The following is a 20,269-nucleotide window of genomic DNA, read 5'->3' on the forward strand; positions in this document are numbered from 1 at the left end:
CAGCAGTCTCTTGGCCAAGGCTCCAAGAGACAAAACGCCCAAGAAACAAATTCCAAGTTAGAAAGCCTAGTCCCTCCTAGTAAAGAGGAGGCTCCTTTAGAATGAAGCGGAAACCAAACTGAAAGCCCACTAGCAGGGAAGAGTCGGGTTTTTGTAAATCAGACATTTCCCAGAAGTGTCACAAAGTTACACTGCACTATGCCACGTTTATTAGTCAAGACATAAGTACCCATCTTCTACCAGGCATGAGGAGAAGACACAGGGGGAAGCAGGGAGATGAGACAGCTTTGTCAGGCCTTCTGAAACCTGCAAAAGGCACGGAGAGCACTCCTGCCCTCCCGCCATTAACACCCAGAGAATCCCAGACATGCACCGCTGCTGGAGAGAAGCCACAGAGGAAGCTGGCTAGCTCAGGGCCAGAGGCTTGGCCAGGCTGAGAAACAATACACACCAAATCATCTGTGACTAGAGCATTTGAATTGGAACAAAGGAGTCCCTCCTAGCTCATGTCGATGTTAATTGCTGAACATTACAGATAGAAAAGGACTGTCTGCCCCAAGAAAGGCAGCAAGACTGACAATTCATTCCCAGAGCTTCTGTGCACACACAAAAGGGTGGTGTGCCAGGTCACGCCCGCACTGAGCAGCACCTGGGGCCGAGCGTTGGCCACATCCAAGTCGTGCAAGGTCACATCCTGGATGATTTCTTTTTTCTTGTGCACATCCCCCTTTGGCAAGGGGACATACTCTTCAGCTTCAAGGTCAAATTCTGTGGCGTAGGTATCACACCTGCCCTGCCTCTGCAAAAGGAGAGAAATCTGAGTGACTGGTGAGTCTCTACTGCCAAGTCCCCGAACGCAGAGTGTAAGTGAGATAAAGGTCTGAGTCCCAGCTCAGACCCGAGAGCCTGCCTGACAAACTCCAAATGCGCCCCACTCCCTGCAGCCGAGAGGAGGAAGCTATCTGCTCATCACTGGGCTCCAAAAACCCAGTTGAAAACACCTGATACTTTCTCCAAGAACCTTTTTCCTCCTCTCTTTCTTTTAACTGTATGCAATTCCCGATAAAGGGAGACGGAGGGAGCTGTTCAGACTCTTTTGTAGGTGGGTGATTTATTGTATGATATGAAGTATTATACTCATCCATTAAACAGTGAGGAACACTGTACAGGACACTGAAAATCAGATATAAAAAGAATGCCAACTAATGCAGCATTCCTTTCCACATGCATATATCTTGGGAAGAAAATACCAAAGAGATAAAAGGAAGATTAAATACACTGCACATTTCAATTTGAAAATGACTACAGTTGTTTTGCTTTCTCACCCTGTACTCCCCCTCTAAACAGGTTTTAGTATTTTTCTAACAGACTGTCTGTTTTAATCATGAGAAGGTTAAAGAATGAAGATAAAGGGAAAGCAAACTTTATTAAACACAAAGGGGCAACTGCTGACCCTGCATCAGCATTGCACCAGACTCCAGCCCCCTCCCCACACACCCCGGACCCCACGAAGAAAACGGCTTCCTTCTCACCTCGGTCTCCTCATGGCAAACAAATCGTGGCCTTACCTTCACGGCCCCACTGTTGGCTTCGATGTAAATCACGTCTCCAGCCTCTACTCGCTCTTTCTGCAAACTTTCAAAAATGCTGGGGTCCAGCTTAAAAAAATAAAACAAAAAAATGTGAATCAAAGAACTATAATACATATTATTTATTTCTGACATACTGTAAGGTGCCTTTCCACAAGAGACCTGAGGTAGCTAATGACCGTATGGAGGGAGTATATTTGAGTGTGTGTGTGTGTGTGTGCGTGCACACATGTATTAGGATGTGTGAGACTGCCTTTGGGGGACTGAGTGTCCTAGAGAAAGCAGGAGGGTGAGCGCACGTGCCTGCCTGTGTGACAGGCATGGGAGGGACAAAAGTGGAGACCTATTCTGCAAATTCTCTTTATTCATGGGGTTGCAAACTGGCAAATGTGGCCCTGACTGCTTTTAGGTGGGCCACACTGTCGATGGGACCACAGGCCCTAATGCCCCTTCTTGAGATTGCTATCCCTGCTGCAATCCTTCGCTCTACTCACCTCAGGTAGGGGTAGAACTTTCTGCAACTGAAGCACCTGCCACAACCTGCTTATTCTTTGTGGACCGCATCTTGTGGCCTGACTTTGGACAAGCCTCTCTAAGCCTCAGTCTGCTTGTCTATACAACAGCACCCAGGTATGGTCACAGATGTGTAAAACTCAAAGGGGAACCTAACACGGGCTCTTTCCCAAGCCTTCTGATTCAAACCCCGGTGTTGGCTCCCCGGGGACTGCCTGCTCACATCTCCAGGAAAGGAAAGCAGCACATTCGAGGAACTGTTGCTTTTCTCCAGATCGTCCAGATTCAGGCTACCTTCATGCTCAGTATTCTAGGAGTCAGTATTTAGAAATAAGTTTCTCTCAGTTAAACATCAAGGAAAGCTGTGTTAGGCGATGTGAAAAAACTTGGGCTTTGTCTCAAACCACATTAAGGACTCAGTGAAAGAAGAGAGACACAAAAGACCACATATTGCATGATCCATTTACATGAAATGTTCAGAAAAGGCAATGCGCAGAAACAGAAAGTTGATGGGTGGTTGCCAGGGGCCAGGGGTGGGAATGGGGAGCTACTGCGAATGGACACGAGGTTCCTTTGGGATGATGAAAATGTTCTAAAATTAGATTGTGGTGACGGGTGGACAACTCTGTAAATAGACTAAAATTCCTTGAGTTGTATACTTAAAATGGGTGAATTTTATTTACAATTATATCTCAATGAAGATGTTACAAACAGCAACGACAGGAACAAATCGGGCTCTGCCTCACTGGCTGGGCAGACCGGCGGCCTCCCGGAGCACTGTTGTGGGCACGAGGGACAACGGCTGGTAGGCCCCTAATGCAGGGCCTGGGAGGAGGGAGGCACTCCATCATGATGGCAAGTATACTATTCCCCTCCTTCATGCTTAAATCTCCTCCAAGCATTTGAGCTCCAGACATCCAAATATCTTATACATATGCTCAAAGTAGCTAGAAGTATTCATTTTAGAAGAAAAAAATTCACCTTCTCCCTTATGTCCTTTTCGTAAAGAAACCATGTGCAGAACAGCCTTATGGATGGCTGAAATCTAAACTGCAGGCCTTATTGTGTCTATCTTACAATGGGGAGAGTGTATACATAAATATAGATGGAGTCTTTTTTCTTGCCTCAAGCATTTTTATATAGGTTAATTTCCCAAACGAACTGACTGAAGACGTAATTACTGGAAAGGTGGCAGATCCCACTAAGAAAGCTAAGACAGAATGGGGGAGATGAGGGGCAGGCTTAAAAAAGGTATTTGCAGAGGCAAACTCCTGAGATGGAAACCCTGTTAGGAAAAAGAAAAATGGCCCTTTGAAAAAGTGACATTTTTATCATCTCCATAAAGCAGTGACCAAGAAACCACCTTACAGAATCAAAGAACCATAATAAAATCGCAGAGGGGAGCAAAGACGGAGAAATTCTATGGTCAACCTATCACAATTTATACACAACAAAATGGAGGCCCAGAAAGCTCAACTAACTTCCAAACGTCACACAGCAAGTTGGAGGGCAGACAGCATAATGGTTAGGACTCAGAGAGTCTACTCTGCCACTTCACTAGCTGTATGATCCTAGGATAACTGCTTAACCTCTTTAAGAGCCTCAGTTCCTTTTCTGTAAAATGATGGAAATTATACACACACGTACACATATATAAAGTTATAAATGACGATAAATGAAATATTTGTTGAAGCACCTAGCCTAGGGCCTGGCACATACAATAAGTGAGAGCTATCATGCTAATGTCATTTATTATTAATAATCAAGCAAAGCTTACAATCCAGATGGCCCATTTCTCTATAAATGCAGGCTCTCACAGTAACAACAATAGCCACCACTTCTTAGGTAACTAGGTGCCACACTCAAAGCTACAACTTTGATCCTGGGAATAACTGCGTGAGACAGGCGATTATCACTCCTACTTAACAGGTAAAGAAACCACTGCCCAGAGATGAAGTCACTTGCTGAAGGCCACACTGCCGTCAGTGGCAGAGCCAGGATTCCCTTTTGGACTTTGTGTGACTCCATAATCCATGCTCTTCCCCCAGGTGCCTTTGCTGCCCGCATCCTAAAGGTTTACAGGACAGGTGTCTGAGGATGGTCATCCAGGGCCATCCACACGGCCACCACCACGGCTCTCTATGAGGCCCTAGCCTGAGCAGAAACAACCATGGAAGCCCCTCCAGATTTCTAGGCCCTGACACACAAAGGGGACTGCAGTCAGGATTCTACATTTAGCCCTTTGGGAAGTTCATCCATCATCTGTTATTCAGCTCTTACCAGGTGACTCAATGCTGCTTCTCTCTGTGAGCATGGGCACTGAGAACAGAAACAGTAATGTCCAGGTTCAGAGACAGGCCCAGGGCCTTTGACACGTGGTCATAATATGGGATATAGGACAAGAGAAGGTAGACCCAGCTAGCCACACACCTCAAGTTTTAACATACACAATGTCCTGGGAGTAAGTGAGAAAAGTAAGTCCTCCTGTGGACTAGCGCTATAGCAGGTACTGCTTTACACACATCACATCCTCAAATGGCCCAGTGACGTATCATCACCCATAGTCCACAGAGGAGGAAACTGAGACACAGAGAGGTTATCCCACCTGTCCAAGGCCACACAGTGCTGAGAGAGTCTGAGGCAAGAGACAAGAGCCCACAAGCATGTACTCACTTTTAACTGTTTGGTTCCTTTGGCTGTTTTGAGTCCTATGATCACATGGCTAATGGTTTTGCCATACCCGCCCATGGGGTTCTCTGTCTCACATGGCGTTAGCTCTGTGACTTCACCTTCATAAACCTCCTTGGTCTCCTTTATCCGCAGCCCTGAAAGAGATGACAGATGAGCCCTGGAGAGAAGCAAAATTCTCTCTTGCACATCTTCCCTCTCTCCCTCCTTAACAGCCTCTTTAGCCACAAAACTTCCATGTCACAAGAAGTGACAAGTCAGGCTTACTAATATGTACATTCGAGGGTGTCATCCTGGGTAGAAAAGCACCACAAACACACATGTACACTGGAGGAGCTGTTCAGAGTGCAGAAAAACAATTTTATATCAACTTTTCAACGGTTCATGTCTAGAACTGGACAGGCAAGCTATACTCTCAAAACTTCTGCAGATACCCTCTGCGCCTCCAAGGGATGGGACTGAGCATCAACCTCTGCTCCAGCCTCTGAACCCAAACCACTCTACTCCACCAGGACAGCAACTATGCGTGCCCTTGTTTCCTACATTTTTGACTCTCAAAGAAAAATTTTAAAACCAATGGAATAACTCACTATACCCCTCCGACACCATCAGGCCTGAGTAAGGTATACAGTAGCACGTAGAGGTCCACGCCAGTAGCAGGTGATACTTGACCCTGCCAGGTGTTCTGAGCCTCTGGCTGCTCCTCACTGTACACTCCAAGAAGAAATACCCAGCTGTCATTCACTATTTGCAGTGGGTTGTTCTGTAAGTTTTCCAAGGCCACAATTAATTTCCACAGCAACCCCCCCGCAATGGGCGAGAATCTACAGTTTTCAGACTAGAATACTATAAATTAAGGCAGACGTCTCTACTCATTCTAATATGACCCACATTAGCTGTTCAATAAATGTTTGTTGGCAAATTAACTTTTTTGAACACAACCTCCATGGCTTTTTATACAATGTGTTTGCTGCCTGAAGCGCCCATCCCTCCTCTTTGGCCTCGCCAATTCCTCCTTGCAGACTTTCAGTTCAAGACTTACTCCTCTAGAAAGCTTCCCTGACACACCCTTCTTCCTCACCTTCCAGATCACTCCATGGCAACCTGTGCCTCCCAGTGGGACAGCACCTGCGCACAGGACTGCCAGGACTTGCAGACCTGATCACCCCTCCACTAGACTGTCAATACCTAGGCTAAGGGCCTAGCACATCACAGGCATGGATGAATGGATGAATCAAGGAAGTCACTTAAAGGTGAGGGGGTGCCATCAGGCAGACCATCTCAGATCCAAGAAACCTGCCTACAGACACTTCTGCATATTCATGAAGCCCGGGGTATCCAAGGAGGTTGCCACAGTGTGCAGTGGCCCCCGTCACCATAGCACCGCAACCTCAGCACTAAACCCAGGCCCAGTTTGGAGCACTACAGTTTAATGTTAGAACCAAGACAGCCATTTACCTGCGGAAGGAAGGAAGGATGGCGATCGGGGTGGACTCGAGGGGATACTGGCAAAATTCTTTTTCTTAACTGGATGCTGGTTTCACAGGTTTTCAATGTATGATTATTCACGGAGCTACATATTCATGTTCTGTGCACTTTATGTATGCACAAAATTAGCAAGTCACTTTGAAAATGAATATTTTAAGTAAATAATACTAGTGGAACCTGGTAAAGGAAAAACACTGCTCTAAACTTCTGCTGGAATCTAAACATGGTTCCCACCCTCAGAACCACCTGCCGGGCTTCTACAACTCCCTGTGCCCTAGCACAATCAGACTATTTCCCCCAGGGCTCAGGGACTGGGACCCTCGCCAACACTGTTAGTTTAAACGTCCCCAAATGACCCCAATGTACAGCCACAGCCGAGAACCACTCATCGAAAGAACGAATGAAAAACTCTGTTCTGCTCACAATGTGGAGACGTAAACTATTTTTTTTAAAGATTGGCACCTGAGCTAACATCTGTTGCCAATCTTGTTTTTTTTTTCCTTCTCCCCAAAGCCCCCCAGGACACAGTTGTATATGGTAGTTGTGAGTGCCTCTGGCTGTCCCATGTGGGACGCTGCCCCAGCATGGCCTGATGAGCAGTGTCATGTCTGCACCCAGGATCCGAACCAGCGAAACCCTGGGCCACTGAAGCAGAGCACACAAACCTAACCACTCAGTCACGGGGCTGGCCCCATATAAACTACTTCTGATGGCAGGAGGCCCGATATGATTTGGGTGTCCTCACCATCAAGCCACATCTGTGCTGATATGGAAATATCCCAAGGGCACCAAGAAACACTGCTAATGGTGTCAGACACTCTCGATCACTCCCCACATTTAAAGATGTTATTTTTCCTTTTTCTCCCCAAAGGCCCCCGGTACATAGTTGTGTATTTTCAGTTATGGGTCCTTCTAGTTGTGGCATGTGGGACGCTGCCTCAGCATGGCTGGATGAACGGTGCCATGTCCACGCCCAGGATCCGAACTGGAGAAACCCTGGGCCACCGAAGCGGAGCACGCGAACTTAACCACTCGGCCACAAGGCGGGCCCCACTCCCCACATTTAAATGTGGGCGTTATCTCATCATTGGGTCAGATGCCTTCTTTCCCCAGCAGCCCAGTCAGGACAAAAACTCTTTCAAATATTAAAGTCAAAGAAAAGTTCTACTCTACCTTCATTCAATCTGACAGCCTATAGCCTACAGATGGAAGTTTTTGGAACAGCCCCAAAATAGAGGTTACATTTCATTTCTGCCTTACCAAATTCTTAGCTCCCAAACATCAAGACAAAAATTTTTCCAAACAACATGAATGTATCAGAAGACTGTGACAAACTTGGAAAATTCTGTACTTTTAAAATGAATTTTTATTTTTTTACATCAAAACTGTTATATCCCACAGAGATAAATTCCTCCAAATGGAATGCTTCCCGATATTTACTGTTAGATGACTGTGACATGAAATTCCTTGAGGGGGGGAAGAAAGGCATTCCCGTCTCTCACTAGGCCCCGCATTTGTTTAGAAGTTGCTCTGTGCTGACAAGCAGGCAGGGGATATGGGTGACGGACAATGAAACCGGCTGTTCGCCAGGAAAGGGGGCTGAGCGCGCCCTATCTCTGGCAATGACAACACAGACGACACAGGTTTCATCTGCTGGCTCAGGTTTCTAAATCCCTGACAGGGACCTTCATCACGTCAAGGAAACGGCACAGACTCCTTGCTTTTTATTTCTGGTCAACTAACCGCTTCCTCCCCACCCCCTCTGCCGACTTCACAGGAATTCAAAGGCAGAGGAAGAGGGGCAGCCGTCCTTTTATAAGACAGTCAATGGCCTGCCTTTTTATTCTGTGGCAGCATTAAGAAATTTCTCTTCACCTAGCTGCCATCAAAAGACGTGCACTGCCCCCTCCCCTCAAAAATAGAAAATCACAAAGCAGATGCCTAGGAAACTCATCTCTATTTTTTCAGATTTTAAAGCATTTAAGTTACCTTTAAGCAACCTAAACACATGCACTCATGTAAAGGTCAGTTTTGTCAGATTTTATCAACGTCAGAAAAATATTTTCTAAATAAATAAAAATACCTTCTAGAAGTACTCAGATATTTGAACCAGTTGTAACATCTTACTGTTTATCTCATTAATTAATAAGCTAAATACAATCTTTGGTACATGTTCATTAAATTTTTAAAAAGTACTCAGAAAGACTTTAAACCCTGAAGAGGGTCCTGTGAGCCATTTACACTGTTATTCTAGAACGATGTAAAAGTCCAAGGATGGTACTACATGTAACCACACAGGCACCACATGTAAAAACACGGGCTGAATCTTACAAACATAAAAACACTGCTAAAGAAGCGAAAGACAACACCTAAAGTAGGTTCTATTTACATAAAGTTTAAAAAGGGCAAAACCAAGCCACACTGTCTGGGGATACACAGAAGGGTGTACAGCATTACCAGGCCACACAACTCTGGCACTCTGTGAGTACAGCTGGGAGAGGTGAGGGGGCTGTGACCCAGGACAGCACAAGTCCTGTCTGCTGCTGGCCATGCTCTGCACCTTGAGCTGAGCGCTGTCTACATGAGCACCCACTTCACAATTAATCATTAACCTACAGATCTGTTTTATATACTTTTCTATATGTACGTTATATTTCAGTTTAAAATAGGCACACACACAAAAAAAATCCAACATTTTGCGGTAAAAAATATTTCCAGTAATAAATATTTTGCAGTTTAAAAAAGTCCATATTCAAAGACAAAATCATCCCATTCACAACAATATGGATGGACCACAAGGGTATTATGTTAAGTGAAATAAACCAGAGAAGGACAAACACCGTATGATTTCACTCATATGTGGAAGATAAACACATGGATAAAGAGAATAGATTGCTGGGTACCAGAGGGGAAGGGGGTTGGGGGGTGGGTGAAAGGAGTAAAGGGACACATGTGTATAGCGATGGATAAAAACTAGACTACCCGTGGTAAGCACAATGCAGTCTACACAGAATCTGATAGACAATAATGTACACCTGAAATTATACAGTTATAAACCAATATGACCTCAATAAAATAATTAAAAAAATAAAAAGTCCATATTCAAAGTAACACAAAACTTAGCCTACAGACACCGTTCACAATCTCTCGGGTTTAGAACAAGAACACTCAACTCCAGTGCTTACGGAGACCTGGCAGGGAGCGTAAAGACGCAGGGCAAGTCCCACGGAGACTGGAAAGCAGGCCCGCGCCGTGAAGGAGAGCGCCTGCCCAGCTTTCACCCACTGCTGCTAGGTGGGAGTGAAAGACTCTTTCCAGAAGCCAGAAAGAGGGATTTATATGACATCTCCCAATTTCTAAATGCCGGCCACTAATTCAAAATGTATTTAAAAACACTGTGTAAATCAAACAAATTATGTCTATCAGCCACACAGAGACTGAGGGCTATCTTTCTTGAGCGAAAGGCTTCAAAGTCCACTCCCTTCTCTCACCCACTGTGTGCCAAGAACTGGGGTACAGATAAACACTGCCCACCATATCCACAGCACACAGTTAATAAACATCCAATCTGCTCCTTCCCATACCTTCCCATCTCCAAAAATGGCAAAACCTGGGAATCCTCCTCACGCCCTCTGTCCTTCAGTCCCTACATCTAATCCTTCAGGAAAGCCTGTCAGCTCTACCACCCAACGAGATCCAGAACCTCACCAGCACTTACCACCCCTGCCACCACCACCATCACGTTGGTCCAAGCCACCACCATCTCTTGCTCAGACTACCCCGTTTCTCTCCTCTCTTCTTACTGTCCACTCCCCACACCCCAGCCAGAGGGATTCCTGTAAAACCGACACCACTCTCCAGCTGCTTCTCCTTTCACTTAACGTAAAATCCAAAGCCCTAACCCTGGCCTAAGGCCTTACACAATCTTACTGTACTTAAATGAGACTTGAGCATTCTTGAGGAAAGGATTCTGGGCTAGACAAATCCATTCTTTCTTCAACTGTCATAATTTCCTTGAAGTTTGCTAGTAAATTTCCTTAAGAATACTTACCTTGCTTTGACAAGCAAAGGGACTGTAAAACGGTACAGGCCCTCTGACAAGGGTTCATAACCTATAACTCAGCAAGTAAATCCTAGAGATAGACTCCCACACATACAGAAACACATTAAATACTTCAAAATAGCTTAAAAGGAATAAGCCATTTATACAGGTAGGTCTGGGAGAAACTGGGATTTTCCCAGAGCTAGACCAACAGAAACAGGGCCAGGAGACTGGCCCAGAAGTCCCAGCTGGCAAGGGGCAAATATTGGGAAGAGCAGCCGTTTTCTCCTCGCAGCAAGTTTCAGAGCATGGGCTCTAGACTCAGCTAGATGTAGGTTCAAACTGCAGCTCTGCTACTCACTAGCTGGGTCGCCACAGGCAAGTTATTTCACTCCCTGAGACTCTATTTCATCAGATGCAAAATGTAGACTGAGAACTTCCTCTTGGGGGAGTGAAAGGCTGTCATCAATGTAGGGGCCTGGCACATAACAAGCACTCAATATGGTGGCTCCAGGCCCGAGAAGATTGGCACCACAAGCCTCACAGTTCTGCCAGTCCCCACATGGCTTCCTCTCTCTGACAGGCCACGATTCTGGCTCAACATCCAGGACCAGGGGCATTCTGGCAGCATGACACACAATGCTTTTGGCCTAAGTCTGAACCCTTTTCAGTGGACAGTCATCTCTAAAAGTATACGAATGCCAGGAAAATCTGACTTGTTTTTAAAAAAACCACCTTATAGCCACATCTGTCAGGTGAAGAACCCCAGCCCCAGTGCTAAGGCCCACATTTGCTGATGGCTAAAGCACTTCATTTAGAAAAGCTGGGTTTTTGTTGTGCTTGCAAAAACAACACTAATGGCGCCAAAAGAAAAATAGCAGTGAGACAAATACAAGTCATAAGTCATTTCACAACGAAGACGCTTCGGTGCACTGGGCAAGTGAGAACAACTCCTCCCGCGAACGCGGTACTCACCGATGGCCCTGCGGAAGTTCTCCATCAGCACTTCTGTCTTCTTGATCTCTGTAGAGTAAACTTCACTCCCCACCATTGGGCAGAAAGGGACCTTACTCCCCAGCTCCTGGGCAATAGCCAGAGCTAGAGCTGTCTGCAGAAAAAAGCAATGGAAATGCACTTGTTTTACATTCTTGAAAATACAATAATTCAGAAACATATGCTATAAAATAAATTATTAACCACAAACAACCGGAAATCCAGCCCTTTAACTTTTAACATCATTTGGCATAGTTCACACAATAAAAATTTGATGGCTTTTGTGGCGGTCGGTTTATGATGTAGATGGCATCTTTCATCATCCCAGTAATCACGACAGTGATCATTCATTGAGGCTCATCCAGTGCAGGCAGAACTCTCAGGGCTTCACACGACCCTCCCACGCACCCTATGTGGTAGACACTACAACTCTCCCCATTCTACAAACGAGGAGACTGAGACAGAGAGACTAAATAACACAGCCTAGGTAACACAATCCAGGAAATGGCTGGGTGGAGACTTAAACTCAGGGTTCCAGAGATCATGTTCCAGTCATAGTTACTGTAGTATTCCAAACCTGTGCCCTCGATATCAAAACAGGGTTCTGACTAATCGCTCAGAACAACACTCCTAGGTCTTTGAGACACTGCTTCTGTTTTTAGAGATAGGAAGACACCAGTCTACAACCCACCAGAAATCAACTATCAAGGAAAGAATTCCATGATGTTCACTTTATGTTAAGCAGCTGGCTAATAGTGAAGAATGATATACAAGCTAGGATTCTGAAGCTATGAGCTGGTCTTAAGTTACACTTGAACATGTCTAGTAGACTACAAATTGATTTTTGGTAAGATAACTACAGTTGGCAGATGCTAAACAGAAGCTGATTTAACAGATGTATGGTTAACTATCAAATATGAAAAGTCAATGTTTTAAAATCGGTCCAGGACTGGGAAATGCTATGGCCTTTTAATGCCATTTTCACCTTTCCTCAACTTTGAAACAAAAGCCTGAGTAAGGTGGTTCTCAAGGTGTATGGGCTAAAGAAGAAAAAGTTTGCTACAGAAGAACAAAGCGCATCTCTGAGACGATGTTTTCACACTGGCCCAGTAAAGCTTCCTCTTAAGATTTTCTTTTCAACGCCTTTTGGTGATAGTTTTGAGACCACAGAATCTGCTAAAGAATCAGCATACAGCTTAGCACAAAAAGCACTAACCTGGTGGGCAGAAACTGAAGTTTAGTCCTAACTCTGCCAGTAGTTTTCAGTGTGACCCTGGGCACATGGCAAATCTCTGCTGTCTGACTTCCTCGTCTGTCAAATGAGAGTCGTGGGCTAGATCACAGGTAGCAAACTGCTTGCCCACACTGCTCCTGTTTTGGCCTGCATAGTCTCAAGTGTGTTTTCAAACTCAATTTGTTCCCTGTTTTTGAATGTTGGGAAATTTCACATAAAAAATCCAGCTATTTAGTTTTTTTCCAGAAAGCAGAAGGTCTGGCCACAACGGGCCCTCGTTAGCATGAGGCAGCACCAGGTACGGGCCTGCTAAGCAGCTGCCTACTGTAGCGAGGTGTGCCGTTCCAGCCCACACAGCCACACTGCTCCCTCGTGCCAGCACGGAGGTCCTCCACTCACCCCTGCCGCCTGTCTGAGCAGGCATCTGAGTTTGCAACCTCAGGCCGATACCCCTAAAACTATAATCTCTGATGTTCTAAGAGCGAAGGAAAAATCTCTGGAGCATGACGGGCACCATGAGACAAGCACACTCGAACACCAGGACTCCTAGTGGGAGCTACAGGCTGGCTATGCCCACCTTCTATCCAAACTCCACCACCTTCCCAGTCATTCTTTCTCATCCAGCTATCACTACAAGACCCAATTCGCCACCCTAAGTTGCAGACTTCAAAGTTAGCGACCATATCTGATTCAATGGCATCCCCTCACCTCTACCAAATAAGGAAAGATGACCAATATACTTCCATTAAAATATGATAAATACAGGGCCAGCCCTGGGGCCTAGTGGTTAAGTTTGGTGCACTCGGCTTCAGCGGCCCAGGTTTAGTTCCCAGGCGTGGACCTATACCACTCATCAGCAGCCATGCTGTGGTGGTGGCCCACATAGAAAACAGAGGAAGACTGGCACAGATGTTAGCTCAGGGAGAATCTTCCTCAAGCAAAAAAGACGAAGATTGGCAACAGATGTTAGCTCAGGGTGAATCTTCCTTAGCCAAAAAAAAAAAAAAAAAGATAAATACTTGGTTAAGAAATGCTTTGGGTGTGTCTAGTTTACTCCCATTTAAAGGCTCCCAGAATCAGGGCCAGCCTGGTGGCACAGTGGTTAAGTGTGCACGTTCCACTTTAGCAGCCCGGGTTTGCCGGTTCGGATCCCAGGTGTGGACATGGCACAGCTTGGCAAGCCATGCTGTGGTAGGCATCCCACATATAAAGTAGAGGAAGATGGCCATGGATGTTAGCTTAGGGCCTGTCTTCCTCAGCAAAAAGAGGGGATTGGCGGCAGATGTTAGCTCAGGGCTAATCTTCCTCAAAAAAATAAAAAATAAAATAAAATAAAAATAGAAACAATAAAGGCTCCCAGAAGACCAGTACGTGATATGGCTACTATACGTACTATATATATATATAGTATATATGTATATATATATACATACTACATAACGCTAGGTCACTTGCATGAGAGATCTCGTTGAATCCTCCCAACCAGTCTATGAATTTGATAATCTAGTTTGTATTTTATAAGTTTAGAAACTGAAAATCAGAACTTACCAACTCACCCAAAGTCAGTTAGCAAGCAACAGAGCCAGGAAACCCCAATCTCCAAGATATTATTTCTTTGCGCCCACTGCCCAGGCAAGTGGCAAGTGGCACATAAAAAAAATGCTATTGCCACAAGAAGATTAAAAAGGGGCCAGCCCCGTGGCCAAGCAGTTAAGTTCACGTGCTCTGCTTTGGTGGCCCAGGGTTTTGCTGGTTCAGATCCTGGGTGCAGACATGGCACCGCTCATCAGGCCATGCTGAGGTGGTGTCCCACATAGCAGAGCCAGAAGGACCTGCAGCTAGAATATACACCTGTGTACTGGGGGACTTGGGGGGGAAGAAAAAATAAATAAGAGAAGATTGGCAACAGATGTTAGCTCAGGTGCCAATCTTTAAAAAAAAAAGATAATTAAAGTCATTATCTTACAATTGACTGGCTTAATAACTGCCTGAAATAGGCAGGGCACGTGCTACTACTTCAGAAAGGCTAAGGGACCTGCCTCGGGTCTCGGCAAGTCAGCACCAGAGCGGGAATTTAAAGCCTATTTCTTTACAAACACAATCCCAAGCCCCTCCTCTCCTGTACCAAGTGGCCTTTGTAGGGCTCACAGTGGACGCTGGTGCATTTCAAGCATCTGGCCAGTCCCCTCACAGATGCCAGTAAACCATCCTGAGTCCTCTGCCTGGAAGGCCCTTTTCTGCCCTGCAAAGCCAAATCCCCTCCCAAATTCTGCGGGGTAAACGTCAAGTCCCAGAGCTTCACCAGCCCTCAGCGCCATTTCCTGCTCAAATTCCAGCTGCATTCCAGAGCAGTCAATACCTCGCAGCTTAGTGTTGAACTGAAGCATTCTGCGCTGTCATGATTTCCTCTCGGCCCTGGAGAGACTATAAGCCCCTTGATGATAAAGAGCACGTCTCTAACTCCTTTTTCTCTTCCATCTCTCACACAGCCAGTATAGTGCTGGGTGAAGTTAGCATTTGCAAAAATTCTTGCTGACTGAATTTCTTTCCCCCTCAAGTAAGATGTCACTCCCAAGATTTTACTAACCCCTAGGCCAACAGAAATGTAATTCCAAAGCAAAGGAGACTTGAAAGAGATAAAGGATAAATTCTAGAGACAATGAGACCCCTCCGAGAACTTCATTCTCTCTTCTCTCTCCAGAGAGAAGTCAGGATAATTTGAATGTTAGAAGCATGGGTTTTAGATATTCAATTGTATTACTGCACATTAGTTTTTAAAACATACATATAACCAATTTAGCCAAATTCTAGTTCAGACACAAATTCAATTTGGCTTAGACATTATGACCATTCTCTTGGGTAGATTAAAAAAATGAGAGAAAATGAATACCTTGCCAGTTCCAGGAGGTCCTGCCAACAAGACAGCTCTTCCAGCCATTTTCTTGCTTTTGATTAATTCTACTATCACACCACATGCCTAGAGACCATGATGGAAAGAAATAATAAACCAATATTAAAATGTTTCACAGGGGAAAAAGTCCAGTTTCTGGTCCACACAATTCACATACTCATTCAGTTAACACTGAGTGCCAATACATGCAGACACTGTTCCAGGTGCTGGAGGCAGTGCAGGGCAGGACAGAAAAGCCTTATGGTTATGGAGTCACGTTCAAGCGGAGGAGACAGACAGACACAAAAACACTTACAAGATCACCACCATGAAGAAAACGGGTAACAACAGAGTGAGCGGCTGGGGCAGAGGTTACTCTAGAAAAGTGACCCAGGAAGGCCTCTTTGATGACATTACATTTGATGTGCAAGGCTCCAGGGCAGTCCAGGAGTCAGTGTTCCCGGCAAAGGAAACAGCAAATTCGAAACATAGGAATGAGCTTGGCATGTCCAAGAGACAAAGGGAGGATGAAGGTGAAGAGGCAGACAGGGGCCGGAACTCGGAACGGGATCTTACAGTCCACAGTGAAGTCTGAATTTTATTCCACATGCAATGGGAAGCCACTGAAAAGGTCTCATGCTGTGTATCATGTTATGAAAATTTGTTAAGATCTTGATGGCTGCTGTACAGAGAATGGACAGGAGGGGTACAAACAGGAGCAGTGATTTTTAGTCGGGGGCCTCAAGATTTTAGACTCCAGGGGCCCACACAGCTCCTGTAATTAGAAATTAAATTGGAAACAAAATTGTGTGTATATGTTTATATGTGCATTTTTCCAGGGAACAGATTCACAGCTTTCATCAGATTCCCAAGTTAACCCACTAAGGGTTAAGAATCAATGACATACACTACTAGCTGGCCATCAGTTAACGACCCAGAATGCCGCAAAGCAAATGCTGCATGTGAGGTTAAACCTGCAGCACCATAAGACTCAATGAACGCCTTCTGAATCCTCAGGGTGAAATTACCTGATAAGTTGCTGGTGTATTTTAAATACATTCTAACTCTCTGAATATTAAGCCATTTACAGCATATATACATGCTGTGTATATACAGATATGAACATTATATATACATGGCGTATATCTATATATATATATAGATATATGTGTGTATATAAACACAAATCCCATAAATGTATTACTGATTTGTATATTCTAGAATCTTTATCTATAAAGGAGTAAAGCTGAGAAAGTTACACTTACTGAACACCTATACCCCAGGACTACATAATACAAGGCTTCTTCATTGACTTAATAACCTAATATATGGCTGTCTACAAGGTGCATTCCCCTGCCTTAGGGCAGGCCATAGCTCTTCTCTCTGGATGGCGCCACACTGTACCCTGCTGACGGGTCTTGTGAACACATCTTATCTCCTCTAACTCTATTCCCCATGGACTGTGGAGAAGTACCATGGTCCCACATTCAGATAGCCCCCCAAAAAATGTGAGTTCAAGGAATGTGTGCAGATATACTATATTCCAATTCTGACTCAGCTGGAAATGCAGTGCCCTTAATAGAGCCTAGAAGCTATTCTTCAGATGCCACATTTCTAAAAAGATCAAAGAACCACTACGGTCTTTCCAGAGAACGCTGTGATATCATAATCCTCAGCATTGGAACTCTTTGGGAAACTCAACAGAGGTAGAAGAGGCTTTCCAAACCTTGTATTCTCATTCACACACCAGGACCTCTTGCATTTAATCTCCCTCAGTTTAAGCTCCTTCCCTCCAGAGAAATATGTTTAGTAAATTTTAAAATTTAAAAACTATGAACTGAAAGGGCCTTTTAAGATCACCTAGTGTAACTCTCATTTTTCAGATTAGGATATTAAGCACCAGGGAGGTTGCAGATGTGACCAGAATTATACAAGGACCTGGTAGCTGGGGTGGGATGCCTATTAATTGAATAAATAAATATTGAGTCTCTATAATGAGTCAGGTTCTGGATATGTAATAATATTACCTGGTCTCTATCCTCAGGAAGATCATATTCATACCAGGGCACACAGCATCAGTTAAGAGCAGGGATTCTGGACTTACATAGACTTGGGTTTAAATCCTCGCTCTACCAATTACCAGCTGCACTCAGACCTTTGACCTCCCTACCTAACCTCTGTGAACTACAATTTCTTTATCTGGAAATAGAGTTCATAATACAGTTAGTGGCACAAATGCTAAAGGGTTTATGGGTAAAGTGTGCTGATGTCTGTAACTTACTTTGAAATGCAAAAGTGGATTGGTGGATGGATAAATGAGCAGCACCATGGATAAATGGTGGGTGGACATGATAAAGCAATAGAGTAAAATGTTAATTGTAGAATTTAGGAACACAGGTATTCACCATACAAGTCTTTCAACTATTCGGTATGTCTGAAAAGTGTCATAAGAAAGTGGGGAAGGGACAATTATTAGGGTGGAGGTAAAAAAACAAGACAATGCAGATAAAGCTGCTTAGCACAGAGCTTAACACATAGAAAGCATTCAACCAGTGTTAACTATTTGCAGTAACTGGTCCTCAGTAAACAGAAGCTGGATGAAAAGACATTTCAAAGTCACCTTGACTGTCACTATTTCCTTTTTTGGAAAGATCATGCTGAAAATGGAAACCAGAGGCTTTTCTTTGGCCCTTCTATTAGCACAATTAGGCTAGGAGGCAACAGTGTTAACCTCATTATTAAGCGCAGGTTTCCGTGGGTGCTAAGCCATGTCAGGCAAGGGTCATTGGTCTGAACTTAGTGCTCAGCAAGCTGAGAGGGTAGCTGTAACTATCATAGAGAGAGCACTGATTTGGGAGGCAGAAATACACATGGGTACAAACCAATACCAAACTGAGTGGCAAGTGGGTAGGTGAAGCAACCTCTCCCACCCTCAATTTTTTCATCTGCAAAAAAATACAAGGAGGGGCTGGCCCCGTGGCCGAGTGGTTAAGTTTGAGCTCTCTGCTTCAGCGGCCCAGGGTTTCGCAGGTTCAGATCCTGGGCGCGGACATGGCACCACTCATCAGGCCATGCTGAGGTGGCATCCCACATGCCACAACTAGAGGGACATACAGCTAAAATATACAACTATGGACTGGGGGGCTTTGGGGAGAAAAAGGAAAAAATCTTTAAAAAAAAATACAAAGAGCTTGAATAGTTTTGTGATTATAACGTATGGGAAAGGACTTGGCATCACTCCCACTTAATAAAATTGGATCTGGGGGTGTGGATAAAGCAGATTGCCCCTCTCTATAATTCCCACTTCCTACCTTAGCTCCTAGGCCCTGGGAACCAAGGTGAGCTTTTGGAAGTTGATCACTACCCTACTTTAAAACCCCCATACCCTCCCACTCCGTTCACAAAAATCCGAATCCCTTACCATGGCCGACAAAGTCCTGCAGGAACTGACCCCCCCACCAGAGTATAATTATTTTGTTTACTGGTTTAACCGTTTACCGTCTGTCTCTTACCACACTAAAACGCAAGCTTCATGACAGTACGGACCTCATCCATCTTCTTCCTCACTGTATCCCAGCGTGGCGAGGAGATGATGGCACGGAGTTGGGGGCTCCGTCAAGACTTGTCAGTGAGGTGAAGCAAGCAGTCAACCGCCCCGTGCGTGGGTCGTCACCTGTTCCCCTGGGACGGCCCCTGTCCCAGTGCCAGTGCGGCGCCCCCTCGCCATCCCCTGTAGCCCATTTTCACTCCCGAGTGACCTCGCGGGGCATCCCCGCGCCCCTCCCGGAGCCCCCACGTCAGCAGCCTCTCGCGGCAGGGCCCCCGCTCGGCGCCCCAACTCCCTGACCCGTCCAACACACCTCTCGCGCGTTCTCCTGGCCCACGAGCCCCGAGGCCGCCTGCTTGGCCAGGCCACTCTCATCCAGCCCCAGCCCCTTCACGTGGCTGTGGGATGCGATGCGCTGCGTCTTCGTGGTGCTCTTCACCTCCTCAATCTTCATCTTGCCGACGCCGGGAACCTAAACCAGCGTGGAAAACCTGGAGCGAGCACTCCACGCCCGGCTCCCGGGTTACCATGCGGCCGTTACCAGGGCGGTTTGTCAAGGCCCGCCTTGGTCGGCACTCCATTGGAGGAGGCAGGAACGCCTCCGCTCTCCATTGGCTCATGGCTGCGCCCATCGCGGCTGCCGGTAGGGCTCCGCCCTCCCACTTCCGGCCGTGGGGTGGGTGGGATGGGCTTCCCTTCCAGCCGGCGCTTCCTGCTCTGGCTTAGGGGGCGAGAACGCGGAGGGGTCACGCCCCGAGTTTGACCAGGTGCTGCGCTGAGGTTGGGGTCTGGCGTCCAGTTCTTAATCCTGCCACCCTATCCATTTTCGCATTTGAACGTCTTATCCTTCTGCGAAGCTCAAGTTATTACCTCCGGTTTGGAGATGGAGAAACTGAGGTTTAGAGCTTAAGCTTTGACTTTTGCTTACTAAGCTGTTTTGTGACTCCCAGGCCTTTGCGTCTCCCTGGGGAGGCCCAGCTCTGCCAACCACTCTCACCCTGACTGCGCTCAGGGTCCTCCGTGGAACTGTCTTTCTCTGCCTGCGCCTCTGTCTCCAGCCTCTCCCTTTGTTTAAGTTGGCTGTGAATAACATTTTAGTTTCCAAAACTCTTCAACCCTGCAAGGTAGTGTAATTCCTAAAGTAGATAAAGACGCGGGCTAAAAGAGGCCCAATAACCTACCTAAGAACTCACAGCACATAATCAGCAGAACTGGAACTCCAGCTGAGAACTAAAGGCTTCACAGACTAAGTAATCCTCATCCTATCCCACAACCTCACATGAGA

General features: G+C 45.7%; 1 protein-coding gene across 1 annotated transcript in view; it reads right to left on the reverse strand.

Annotated features, from left to right (window-relative positions):
- RUVBL1 (RuvB like AAA ATPase 1) overlaps positions 1–19,566 on the reverse strand; it is a 37,004-nt gene extending 17,438 nt beyond the window's left edge. Inside the window, exons 1-6 of the mRNA XM_014846108.3 lie at positions 19,298–19,566; positions 15,438–15,524; positions 11,296–11,428; positions 4,776–4,927; positions 1,569–1,658; positions 650–799 (exon numbers count right to left, since the gene is read on the reverse strand). Coding sequence (XP_014701594.1) covers positions 650–799; positions 1,569–1,658; positions 4,776–4,927; positions 11,296–11,428; positions 15,438–15,524; positions 19,298–19,438 — 753 coding nt within the window. The 5' untranslated portion in view covers positions 19,439–19,566. The remainder of the gene's footprint in view (positions 1–649; positions 800–1,568; positions 1,659–4,775; positions 4,928–11,295; positions 11,429–15,437; positions 15,525–19,297) is intronic.
- Positions 19,567–20,269: the final 703 nt, after the last annotated feature.

The sequence above is a fragment of the Equus asinus genome, chromosome 21 (assembly GCF_041296235.1).
Source record: "Equus asinus isolate D_3611 breed Donkey chromosome 21, EquAss-T2T_v2, whole genome shotgun sequence".
In the NCBI taxonomy this organism is placed as follows: Eukaryota; Metazoa; Chordata; class Mammalia; order Perissodactyla; family Equidae; genus Equus; species Equus asinus.